At 35.4% G+C, this 13,079-nt stretch overlaps 1 protein-coding gene across 6 annotated transcripts in view; it reads left to right on the forward strand.

Moving 5' to 3' along the window:
- Positions 1-13,079, forward strand: part of TECPR2 (tectonin beta-propeller repeat containing 2) — a 44,231-nt gene that overhangs the window by 24,821 nt on the left and 6,331 nt on the right. For 5 of the 6 annotated variants that reach the window (XR_009958514.1, XM_062576752.1, XM_062576749.1 and 2 more), the window contains exons 16-17: positions 1,730-1,963; positions 5,593-5,741. Coding sequence is in view for 4 of the 6 variants with exons in the window: in XM_062576752.1 (XP_062432736.1) it covers positions 1,730-1,963; positions 5,593-5,741 (383 nt within the window). In the remaining 2 variants the exon portion in view is untranslated. Of the gene's footprint in view, positions 1-1,729; positions 1,964-5,592; positions 5,742-8,986; positions 9,145-13,079 lie in introns of all 6 variants that reach the window. The other variant, XR_009958513.1, reaches the window with a different exon arrangement.

A 13,079-nucleotide genomic window follows, 5' to 3' on the forward strand; every position in this document is an offset into this window, starting at 1 on the left:
CTAGTCACCAGGAGATGATTAAATGAGGAGAAATCTAGACATGTGTATCTAGTTACCTTTTCACCATTCATTTACTATTTAACATCCCTGATTTTGTAGCAGTTCTGTCCACCAGTGCCAAATTCTATATGGATTTTCCAATTTGTTCCTCCTGCTGTTGCATCCAAACTGCTAAAAGCTGAAAAAAACAGTTCCTAAAAGAAAGGGTAGAGACCTGTGGTTTTGTGGAATCACTGAAGTTCTCAAAAGATAACTTCTCATAGCCCTTTAAATTGTTTCTATTATCACAGGATTGTTGCAATGTGATGTAAAATAAGATCGGATGACCTGAGAGGGACATTTGAATGTCTTTCACTTTGGCCTCTAATAAACTGAACCTTACTGTAGTCTTTTGTCAGGGGAACATTAAAGTTATGTTGCAGAAGTGGAAAAATATTTTTCTTTTTTTTTTTTTTTTTTTTTTTTTTTACTGCAATGCTATTGTAATGGTCCTGGATATGGATCTTGCACTTCCTGGCTGCTGAGTCTGTGGGTTTTTTTCCTCCTGTACCCATCTTCTTTCTTTGTCTGTCTCTTGGTTATATTTATTTTTTCGAAGAGAATGAAAAGTAGATTTTAACGTTTTATTTGTGCATTCTCAAATCAATGGAAAAACTTTTGTAATGGCTTGACTGGGATTTGCTCCAAGTTCAGCCTCTTGTGAACGGAAGTAGCCTGTTGTTTGCATTTTAACATAGTTTTAAAAAGATGTAAACTTTTGTGGTTCTAACAGTGAGTTATTTTCTAAGACAAGGACTTGCATCATCTTTAGTCTCAGCAGAGACATGGAACAATGCGGTTATGAGTTAGTGGGGTTTTTTTTCCTTAGAAAAGTGAGTAGTGCTAGTGGGAGAATTGAGCTGAGTGTCTGGTAAACTTCTTGTTTGCTAGTGTTAAACCGAAGGGGATGATTGATCTGAAGCTTTAGCTGCTGCTGTCTGTAGTCTAACAGGATGATGCAACTTGAAAGCAGCAGTGGATGTAGTTAATAAGCTCGATTATGAGCTGGTATAACAGGAGAGCAGGCATATCATTTGCCTTGCCACCTTTGGTGTGGAGTGATCTCCCACAGAGAAGTGGGCAGTGCTTTAGGAGCAGTAACTTCTTAAATTGCCCCAATGTGAATTACCAGAACTCATAACGTGAAATTTTGGAGCATGCTTTGCTGGAATGCCTCTATCAAATGCACTTTTCCTGTCAGTGCAATTATTGGAGCAGATTAGCACAATTTATTGGCAAAATTGTGATCACATTGGGGAATTCTGCTGTTCCATTATTTAGTGCAATTTCAAACTATTATAACCAAGTATACTGGCTTTATTGGCAAAAATGTGTGATTAAGAGCTGAAAAGGAATGTAGTCTTTCAAAGGCAATTTCAGGATAAAGAAGGACAAAGAAGACTGGAAAGGGAGGGGATAAGCAGTAGACTATGACATATATCTTTTTCCCTTGATGTTAATTTCTTCAAAGAAAATCACTTACCACTTTCTCCATTTGAAGAGGGAATACTTAGGTGCCTAAACAAGGCCTTAGGATGCTTATTTGGACTTGGATGTATTCTTAAGATTTTCAAGAAGATTTAATTTTGTCCTTAAATGTGCTGATCACTTTTTCAGAGGAAGCAGAATATGTAGGCTTTCTCAGAGTAAATTAAGAATGATTGTAATAACAGAAATGTCCTTTCCATAGGAAGCTTTCTGTGGCTGTGCCAAAGCAGCAAGGATCTGTTTTGTGTCAGTGATCAGAATCCTCAGTTTCGTCCTTCTACAGTGCAGCTGCCAGCAGAGGCTGAAATGGTACACTATTCCGCCTGCCAGGATGCCATTTGGGGCTTGGATAGTCTTGGGCAGATATTTATCAGAACGCTTTCACCCAGCTGTCCAACAGGGATGCACTGGACAAAACTGGATCTCTCTCAACTAGGTATGACATTTTTATTGAGCTAAATATCTCTTAACAGATGATCAATATTTCCTTCAGCAGCAGCTTTGGATCTGGAATATTACTGGATTAAATAGTACCTTACAATAATGGGCATCACTGTAGAGTGTTGAAAAATATCAGGAACAGCTATTGCTTTCAGGCTGTTTCATTTAGTCATTTACAGGAGACATGTCCACTGTTCATGTGATTATAGGCAGAGGTCCTTCTTACAGTTAGTCAGTCTGAGACAGTTCAACCTGAAACAGTGCTATGCAGATTATACCATTAGCTTTAACTATACTAACTCTTGTTCTACAAGCTGTGTAACTGTCATTATGTGACCCTAGGCTGTTTCATACACAAGGCCCTGAATTTTGTGTGTGAGCCTCTCAAGGAAAAATTATGCTCCAAGAACTGTATCATCCGTAGGTGATGCAGCTGATGACACTCTTACATTCAGATTGATATGGATCCAACAATTCAGCATAATGTTAAGAATGTGCTGCTGATCAACTTGTCTTTTTATTTGGGTAGGCATTCAAGTCCAAGGTTGTTGAAAGTGTTTTGACCATTAAAATAGCCTCATGGTTTGGCTGTTTTCATCAGAGATAGGGATAATCTGGCTATTTGCCAGTCTAGCAAGTAATATTGTAGTTAGGCTTATTACTTAGACTTTGTCTCCATGATAAGCTGCATTCATGTTTTAAGAAGAAGTGAATAAAATGGGAATATGCAACATTCTTGTATGATTAAAAAAAAAGAAACTGTTTCACAGTTTTTCCATTTTACTGGTAGTGTTCATGATTTATCTCAAAACAAACAAGCAATTTTTTTTCTTTAGGATTAAGCAGAGGCAGGTATAGCTGGCAAACTTTAAATCTTACATTAGTATTATACAATTTGCAATACTGTATGTAAAGCTTTATAATGTCTTTAAAAATAATTTGTTTACAAGTTATGCATAGGGTTATTTTGAAGTTATTAGTTATGAAGTTATATAGTTATATATAGGGTTATTGTGAAGTTGTTATGAAAATATACCAGGTTTTCCAGACCTAATGTGTTGGTTCAGAATCAATAACCTGCTGTAGTTTAAGCTATCCTTGGTGTCTCTGACCTTCACTGACCTGTAAGATAGGCTTGTCCATATTCTCCTTCTCATCTGATTTAATAGGGCTTGAAACTATTCTCAAGATACCATTGATTTCCAGCAGTTTAGGTGGTAACCATGAAACTGAATTAATAAATAATTTCTTGCTATTATGTATTTTTATCTGAAAATCTCAAATATTTATAAAGGAAATCAGTGTAATTGGTGCTAGTTGATTTTAATACTTTGGCTTGTAAACTTTGGCAATTCAAGGGTTCAAGCCTTGCATTCAGCTGTTTTTGTTAGCTGTTGCTCCCTCTGGTGGTACTGCAGACACCTGGGCTCAGGAAACACTTCAAATGCCCCACTTTACCTGTCATTGCAGATTGATAATAAAGTATGAACATTTTTAGCCTATTTTCCTCAATTAAATGCATTTAGTAGATCACTACTGACAAGATAGTACATATTCACAATTGCAATATTAGACCCTTTATTTGCTTTGATGTAGCTGAAGAAGTTGGAGAACTGTTGTTGCTGGTCAAGTGTACGTTTAACTTTACTCCTGAACATTAAAGCTGTCAGTTGTCTGGTTAAAAGAAATGAACAAGTTGCTGTAAAAAGAAATTCAGGACTCTATTATGCAAGTGAATGAGTTGCCAGCATTAATGTTGAAGTAATCATAATACGTTGGTGGTATCTTCCTCTTGCCTTTACGCTATGTACTGGCAGTAGTATCTAGTAAATTATTTTGATTAGCGTTCCACTATCTGCATCAAGGTTTCTAAACACAGTAGAATGACCCTTAGGTTTCAACAGTAAACGGTGTCTCTGAATCGCACTATTTTTTCTAATCAGTGGATGAATGCATGACCTTCTCCTGAGGTAAAAACAGTAAGTGGGAGCCCAAAACATTTACATAAGGGCTGCATTTTGAATATCAAATTGTACTGTAGACGTAAATAATATCTGCTATGCCGAGTAGGTGATATGTGATTCCATGTTTGAGTGCTCTGATGCTTACTTGGATCAAAAGGTTTCAACAGCTGAGACATCATCTGACAAGGCCGTTACTACTAGTCATACTTTGTTACAAGGAATAATAAGATTTTAAATAAAACTTTGACTTTAGCTAAATGTGAAACCTCTACCTACAATAGAAAGTTGTATTCTAGACATTCTTATACCAAGAAGTAGAAATTTTTGTATATAATTTTGTTGTTTAAGGAGCAGCTAAATAAAAGGGAATTTAGAGGTGAGATAAGTTGATTCAAATTCCTTGGAATCAAAGTTAAATAACTGTACTTAATGAGATGTTTACTGTTAAAAATAACTGAAAGTGGCCCTGTTTTGCCCCTGATTCTGTCCAAGTCTTACCGAGCATTATGACATCCAAGGCCTTAATGACAGGGAATATTGCCTTCTGCAGAAATAAAAGCCTTAAACTTGTGCTCTTTGGAATTAAATTGCATCTCCCCTTTAAGGAGTGCCCTGTATGATGCGCTTTACAAAGATTTGTTGCTAGATTTCACATCACTGAAGAGAAAACTGTTACCGAGAATGGGATATCCCAAGCAGCACTGGCATGTTCAGTAACCAGCTAAACCTATTTTTAAAGTCCTTAGCTTGGCGTCTGACCAGAGCATTCTTTCTGCAGTGTATCTTTACTGGTTGGTCTCTCTTTTTGTATAACATGTTTTTCATTGCTTGGCATTGTGTTGTCCCAGCACTAGGGGAGGAAAAATAAAATGTTAAATGTGTTACATCACATAACTATTTTTAAATGAATATGAAGGAGTAAGAGTTCAAGATAGCAGTTAACTAGAAGTTCATTTTAGTTTAAAATATCAGGTATGCTTTTTACCGTCTTTGTAAACTTATTAATAACAAAATTGATAGCTGTGATTGGGTATGCAAAAGAATAAAACAATTTCTAAAATATGCTTATTTGGAATCTCTATTTTTGCTGTGCTAACTTAGGGTTAAAATGCTGCTGCAGTTTTGCAATAGGCATAATAAAAAATACGGAGAGTTTTGGAATATAAATTCCTTTGAAAATCGGCTCTTTTATTTACAGATGTAGCAATGGTATGTTAATATTGAAATGTTAATACATATGCTCTCATATTTTTAAAGCGTTGGTCGCATGAGGAGTGTTCATTGCTGAATGTATTTATAGATCAACACCATTAAATTCCTATAAGCGTGACCAGCTATAGAGAAAAGTTCACATTAGGCCATGTGAAGTTTTGTCTAGGCACTGATAACATTTGTCACAGAATTTTTCCCCTGCTTGAACTCGGTTATTTTAATAGCATAATTTTTAGTGTGCTTTATAAATGACAGGATCTTATGACTAAAATATTTATTTTTAGATTAGAAAGAAAAATACCTCACATACACAAGCTCTTGGTTTTATTTGTGTATCCAGTGTTCTTTTTCTCTCACAAATCATATTAACTATTAAAAACTTTTATGTGTCATTATTAGTTAACTTGGAAGAAAAAAAGCAAACTGCTGATAGTCTCTTTGTCATTAGGTGCTGTAAAATTGATCAGCTTGGCATGTGGAAATCAGCATGTTTGGGCCTGTGACACCAGTGGTGGCATTTATTTCCGTGTAGGAACTCAACCTCTTAACCCAAGTTTGATGCTTCCTGCGTGGATAATGATTGAGCCACCTATACAGGTAAAATGTTGATTATAATTCTTTATAATGCAGTGGTTTAGTGCTATGCATTTGAAAGGGAAGAATTTTAACACCCAGGGAAAAAACAGAAGGGGTGGATTTCAGCCTGTGTAACTTAAAATTTTGCTCCTTGTCTTCAAATTCAACAGAACTTCTTAAAAAAAGAAAAAAAAAAGAAAGAAAAAAAAGAAAGTATAATTTATTCTGAGTATACTTCCTTATCACCATAAATCTTCCCTAATTCATCTAATAATTACAAGTATTTTTGCTTAATTTTTGCAAAGCTCAAGAATTTTTTCTTTCCATCCTTAATGAGAGCTTACACTTTTAGACTTCTAATAACACAGCAACTTTACACACATGTAATAGAAGGCAGACTTGAACCATATATTGAATATCTGTTTGTATGCCAGCCAAGAAGCTAGGCTGGCAAACAGTACAAAGCAGAGGGTGTGGGAAGGCTCTACTCACATGGCTTTGCACTGAAATGCCTCCTTTCCTTTTCCTTTATCCTCACCCTTGCAAATCTGGGATTCTTGCCAGGGTGCTGTGCCTGTTCAGGGACTTTACTTATCATCCAGTGGTTAGTAAGTGTGCAGAACAAATGCAGCTCTACTCCTCCCTTGTTCCTGGAATGGACTTTATTTTATTTATTTTTTTTCCCTGTCTACCTACTGAGAGGATCAGAGTGGAAGGAAGCCTCCTAGACTATCCTAAGAGCATCTTTTCTGAATATAGAATACAGACAGAATATATTTCTCCAGTATCTGGCTCCTTAAACTTCGGTGTTTGCTTTCATTGCTGCTCTACTACTTTGCAAGTTAAACGATAAAATGAGCATAATTTCTGTGTCATAGGTTGGGACAGCTGTAACAGAACTGACCTCTGACTATCAATTTCATTCTTTGCTCCTTGACATGAAATTATTTGAACTGCCTTCTGATCCAAAATAGTAGCAGTGGATGTGTTTGCATACTCGATTTACATTTTACAATGCTACAGAACTTCTCTTGAAGATTTTGAAACATACTGAACTTTTGAAAAGTCGTACTAAGAAATAAAAGTAAATCGCTGGCAGTGGAGTTGCGATAGTTTGGTTTTAATCATTCTATTAATAATTCTTATTATTACCCATCCTTTAATTTGCTTTGACACGGTTTATGCTATGTCCCTGTCTCTTCAGAAAAACAGAAGTATTATAAATATTTGTGAATGATTCAGTCTTTTTATGTTTGAAGAAGGAAATCAAAACTGCCTTTCAGCTGCTTCAGAAGCATTTTCAAATCACATAATATCTACAGTTGGTTTAAAATTTCATTTCCTAGTGAATGTCAAAACCAGTATGACTTGCCATATCCCAGATCTCATGACTCCTGAGAAGCTTGTGAGTAGCTACAGACTCTGCTTTAATAGTGGAACTTCTTGTTAAAGGAGTGCTGCAGTTGCACAGCATCTAGCATATTACATAACTTCACAAGTGTATTCAGAGACAGTGGTTTCATTTAGATTTTATGCTGACGTCAACTAATATAAGTTCAGTCTTTGATTTTTAAAAGAGGTAAATTTAATGTTATCCAAGCTAAAACTATTCTCATGTTACTCTTCCCTTTGTTACTCATGATTGCGGTGTCTCTTCATAGTAAAAATTGCGTTTTGTGTTTCATGCTGTCTCCTTTCTCCTTTATTTTATCCAATATTTTAAAAGTGATTGATATCGTTACAACATTTTGAACAGTAGTAATTGATAGGTAGATATCTTCTGCACTTGAGCCATTCTGTTCTGCAGTTTAAAAGTCAAAATAAGTTTGAGCAGCTTTTTGGAAGCTGCTTTAACAGCGTTGACAAAGCTGATCAAAGTCTTTGAAATGATTCTAGTACAAAAAACAGGCAGTGTTTCTCAATCCATTGTTAATATACAGTACAAAACTATTATGCTATAGCGTGTCTCAATGTGTATTACATTTAATTCCAAAGAATGATCAAGCAGTATAAATATTATGTATATAACTATTATAAAGTATGTGTGTATATTTATAAAGATTTCATGCTTTTCAGATTTCTATCCCAAAGAAATTATTAAAAAATAAATATAAAAATTAATATACTTAGTAAAATTTATTTGAATGGTTGTGGAGTGAAAGCTGATCAAAAGTTTAAAATTCAATTGAAAAATTGCTTTGAAATATCCCTAAATGCCAAATGCTTAAAAAAAAAAAAAAAAAAAAAAAAAAAAAGAACTTTTTCTACATTTCAGCTTTGATTTTTCACATCTACTGAAAAAGTTGCAGTGAAAAAATCAGATTTTGAGAAATGCTCACTTTCTCTAGCTACTACTTAACACTGGCCTTAAGAATCATCTTTTCAGATTTGCATTAATTGATCTATAAGATCAAACTTGAGCAAAACTTCCTTTAAGGGAATTAAAGGAAACAAAGATCAAGACAATTATTTCTAGTGAGTCATTGTTTTATTTTTAAATTATTATTTTAAAGGTTATTGTTATTTTAAAAGTTGTTATTATGTAAAAAGTTATTATTCTAAAATTATTATTTTTAAACATGTTTTACTGGTTTTACTTAATTGCTACTCTGCTCATTTACAACCAAACCTCATGGAATGTACAGGGTTGAAAAAGCTATCTTATAAAATAAAGAAGTTTCTGTAAATATCCATGTGATTTATCACCACTGTGGAGAGGAAGGGATGTATTGAATGAGATGTTCACTATTTGGCCACTGTATAAGCCTTCTGTTTGTTCTATGTAATTACTTGGGTCAGCAAAAGAGAACTGCTTAGCAGTTTGCTATAAAATCATCTCTTGTAGCTTGGACGTTTCAAACTAGAGAAACTTTTGATTTACTACTCTTCCCATAAACAGCCTAATCTTTGTCTTTTTTAAGCTTGATATCATAGCTAATAGAAGATAGTTAGAATTCTTACTATTCTAGGAGGAACGATATTTTATTTACACACAAACAATGAAAGAACACTACAGAACTGTGGTCTCTTCACTCTTGCACTGTGGTTCGAAAGTTCTTAAAACTAAGAAGCAATGGATAGTCACATTTGAAATCTCTCTAATTCTGCAAAATCAAAACACTAGATTTCAATATTTTCCTTTTTCTTAATCTACTTCTGGTGTAAGGAGATTGGTTCTGCCTTATGGATAACTGACTTATTAGAAATGGTTGTCATTTCCTTTGTTGCCTTTCCTCTCCTTAAATAAAGTTCTGCTTATCTTACAGAAAACTGAATGCAAATCTGAAGCCTTTCTTCCTCTGCCTTGCCTTTGCACTTTTTGGTGAGATTCCCAGTATTATTAAACCAAATTGTATATTAAGTGGTAATTGTAGGAAGAGGTGAGCATTCTTCGAGATCAGATTTTGCCACTGCGCTTTTTCTGGTAGGTGCCAAAATCAAAGCTGACTGGCAGAGGGAAGAATTACTCTGTTAAGGATGCATTGTAATTTTTACTTCAGAATCATTTGCCATAGAAAACTGTTTCTTCTAGTGCCTAATCCACATGACTATTCATTTCAAGACTGGATGTTTTTGCTGGTACAGAATAGCTTGCTTTACTTGACTGGTGCACGTGACTTTGTGAGCTGCTATGAGTTTTGCTTCAGAGTGCTAAGGCAACATATGTAAGAGGAGAAAAACCTTTTATTAGGTGAATTCTGTTTAGATTGGAGAGGCAATATACTTATTAACCCTTCCAGGTTATCTACAGACCAGACTAGCTATTCTCTTGTTCCATATATCCTTAGTTATGTGAGGCCTCCTGAAGACATTAGTAAGGCAGGAGATTTTCTTGGAGGACTTTTTTTTTCCAAGAAGATGTAGAGAAAAACAATCTTTAGCTGTATTCAGAGCAACTGTGTCTGGGTGAGTTACAAATAAGTATAGGAGATCAGAGCTCTGCTGCAGTATTTTGTTTAGCTGGTTTAGAATGCCATGATACCTAATTTCAGATGTATACTGTTCCTCACAGACATGATGCTTTTCTTAAGATATCGTACTTACGCAGAAGATATTTTACGTAATGAAAATACACTTCCAGCACTTTTAACTAAAGTGCTCTTACTCTGATTTCACTGCCGAGTTCAGTGCTTATTGCCTTGCCTTTTGTTGCTAGCTAGGAAAGCTAATGTCAGTGTATTTCCCTCTTATTTTTTCTGTGTAGGAGTTTTAGCCTTTTTGTATTTGTTTGAAAGCATTGCTATCGTCACATTCAGGAAAGTGCATGTGTAGCCTGTCACGTTTGATAGCAGTTATCAGCAGCAGAAGCTTCAGATGACAAAAAGAGTGCCTCAAGTGAGATACGCCCAAAAACTGAGTGGGTGAACCTTCCATCTATTCCATTTGAGAATACAATTTTGGTAATATATTTATGTTTGGACAAGACTAATACTGAAAGCAGAAATTGCCAGAAAGAGAGCCTTCCATTTTCACACGTTCATTTGTTCAGGACTAACAACATTTTCAAACCTGGACTGTTCCAATGTGCACATATTTCTGTCAGCTAAGACAGTTCTATATTCATTTAATAATTTTTTTTTCAGAGATTGAGAAATGTATTTAATCTTCAGTAGTGTAAATAAAGTAACTAAAGTTGTAATTCTGAAAACCTATCAAATCCCAACAATTCTTGTATTTAAAAATGTACAGGTAATGGTGTAAAAATTCGGATGTTGTACAGGTAATAGCAGTCTTGGTTCAGCAAGCTTGTGCCTTGATTTCGGTGGAACTACTCATGTGCTTAAAGGCAGGGATGTTCTGAAGTAAGTAATGAATAAAAGTCCTTGAAAATGATTTTGAGAGAGAAGCATAAAAAACTATTTGTGCTAGAATAAATTAAGAGATTTTTTTCGTTAAAGCTACAGCTGCAGTTTCTGGGTTATGGTTAGAGGAAGCTTCTTGTTGTTTTTTGTGTGATTGAGCTGTAGCCTGTTTGATTCTAAAAGCTATGGGAGGCTGGACATAGTAGTTGAATGGTTCTAGCGCATGCAGCTGACAGTTGTCTCATTAGGCATTTAGTTTTCACAAAATAACTTGGGGCACTAAAGACTGGAAGCAGACTCGGAAATTAAAGTCAGTAAAGAGAACTAGTTACCACCAGAAGTTGATCCAAAAAGCCTACGCTAATTAAGGAGGCACTCTGTCTCCAGGCTGGAAATCAGTCAGCTCCCTGAAGGTGGAGGGCTGCGTACTGGGCTCTCTCCTGCTTGGGTGGCCCTTCTTACTGAGCTGCCAAGTAGCCTGGCCCTAACCTTGTACCTGCTCTGCTGAGCTAGAGTCCAATGGAGCTAAGCACAGGTGAGCAAGAGGAAGTTGGACTATATTGCCCAGTAACTGGGCCGTCTATCAGGAGGAAATGACCTGATTTCTAATCCCTGACCCCTGGAATGCTGCTGTTTTTATCTGGTAACATAATATGTTACATAATCTGGTGTCTGAAGGTGACATTTTACCTACTTAGTGCAAGGGTTTAATATTCTTTAAGGTGAGAAGTATTTATTATATCATGAGCGCATTTCCAGTATTTCAGTGGCTTACAGGATGTATTTTGAACTCTGACAGATTGTAACTTTTCAGAATTGGTCAACACTTGTTGGTTTTTCTAGAATTATCAGATTTTTATTTTACAGGTTTTTCTTTAGCTATGTAAGTGAATTGTAACTTAGTTGTATACTTTTGATCGTTAAAACAAGCCAATGCAGTAGCAAGATGGTATTTTGGTTACTGTCAACTGTATGTGGCATTTTCATCACAAACTGTCTGTCTTACACAGACCAACATTGAAAAACAAAATAGTAGAGAAAAAATAGTTTAAATACTTACAACAACCTATAGCAGAGCTGATGCTGAATTTGAAATTGCATGTTTTCTTCCCCTCACAAAAGTGCTTCACTTTCCTTGATAGGGCATCTCAGTTTCAAAAATTAGAGATGTGCCTTTCTGGAATAGAATGAGTGATGGGTGTTCTACTATTGTTTATTAAAACTTACTTAAGTTTAAAAATCAAAAGTCCTTGTTCTTCAGAGCTTTGCTTATACAAGCCTTTTATTGCCTCATATTGAATTCTGTTTTGCTTCGTGGGAAGTTCTTGCATATAGTGTATACTTAACATACATTTTTCTAAAAACATACTCATTCTCATCCTAATAGTTTAGTTTTTTAGTATCTTTTTAATAAGACACCTATCGTGGTAGTTATAAACCATAGCATAGGAGATTATCTAAAATTATAAATATCTTATGATCAGAGATATAAGAGTGTGAATGGAAGATATTTGGACAAGCCAACAGAAGAGGCCTGTAGTTTGAGCAATCTTTAAAGTAATTGCATTAAACATTTTGTAATCGCTTGTCAGAAACAGTGTACTAAATATTCTGAAAGTACTTTATGGATCTGTTGAGATTTGTCATGTTGAACAGTCACATGAGTTTGGTATGGCTTTTCTGGGATGTGATGTCATACGTTGTAATCTTTTGCGTATTTCTGTGAGAGAAGTGCTTGAAATTAGAATGGACAAACGAGAGGTCAAGAAAATTGACTACTTGCTTTTTAACTTCCTAATTGTACTAGCCATAGACTGCAGGTATCAAACTAAGACCATTTATTTTCTAAAGGCAAAAAGTGGTGGAAGGAGTCAAGTCAATTCTAGGGCTTCTGAGAAAATGGTCCTCCATTTTTTTCAGTCAATAAATAATAATCTTTCTCTGACAATTCAAATGCAATACTCTTGAAAAACATGAGGCTTCCAAGAAGATAAATCATAATCTTTTCTGCTCCTCTATTTTGTCTTGAGCTTTTTTTCAAAGGAAAAGAGGACACTTAATTAGGCATGCTTGTCGTTTGTTCTGCTCTTGAAATTCTGAGTGCAAAACATTTTGATCAGTGCTGATCTTAAGCTGCTCCTCATGCTTTCCTGATGTCTGGAGTGCTGAAAGTGTTTTATGACCTTCTTTCAAATGGCACTTGGAAAATAATGTGCAAATAGTTAGGTCTGTGTTAGGGGATCTCTCTTTAAGTTCTATTCTTTGTCTTACTAGTTAATAGGCTCTGATTGTCTTCTAGCCATCAAAGTAATGAGGAAAGCCTGATCTACAGATACAGCTCTACAATGTGAGAAATCTGTCTAATTTGGCATTCTTAAAGCCTGGCCTGGAAGAGCTGAAGATATATTTCTGATTCACCTCTTGAAGGTGAGGAGAACATTCATGCTGCTTGTTGCCGCCAATCATTATAAAAAGGATAGAGCTTGGACCGGCTGAGAATGTTATGTTTAGTCTTCCTCATTCTGGGTATTTGGAGCAAAAAAGAGATAGTGGAGGT

The sequence above is a fragment of the Rhea pennata genome, chromosome 5 (genome assembly GCF_028389875.1).
Source record: "Rhea pennata isolate bPtePen1 chromosome 5, bPtePen1.pri, whole genome shotgun sequence".
Classification (NCBI taxonomy): domain Eukaryota; kingdom Metazoa; phylum Chordata; class Aves; order Rheiformes; family Rheidae; genus Rhea; species Rhea pennata.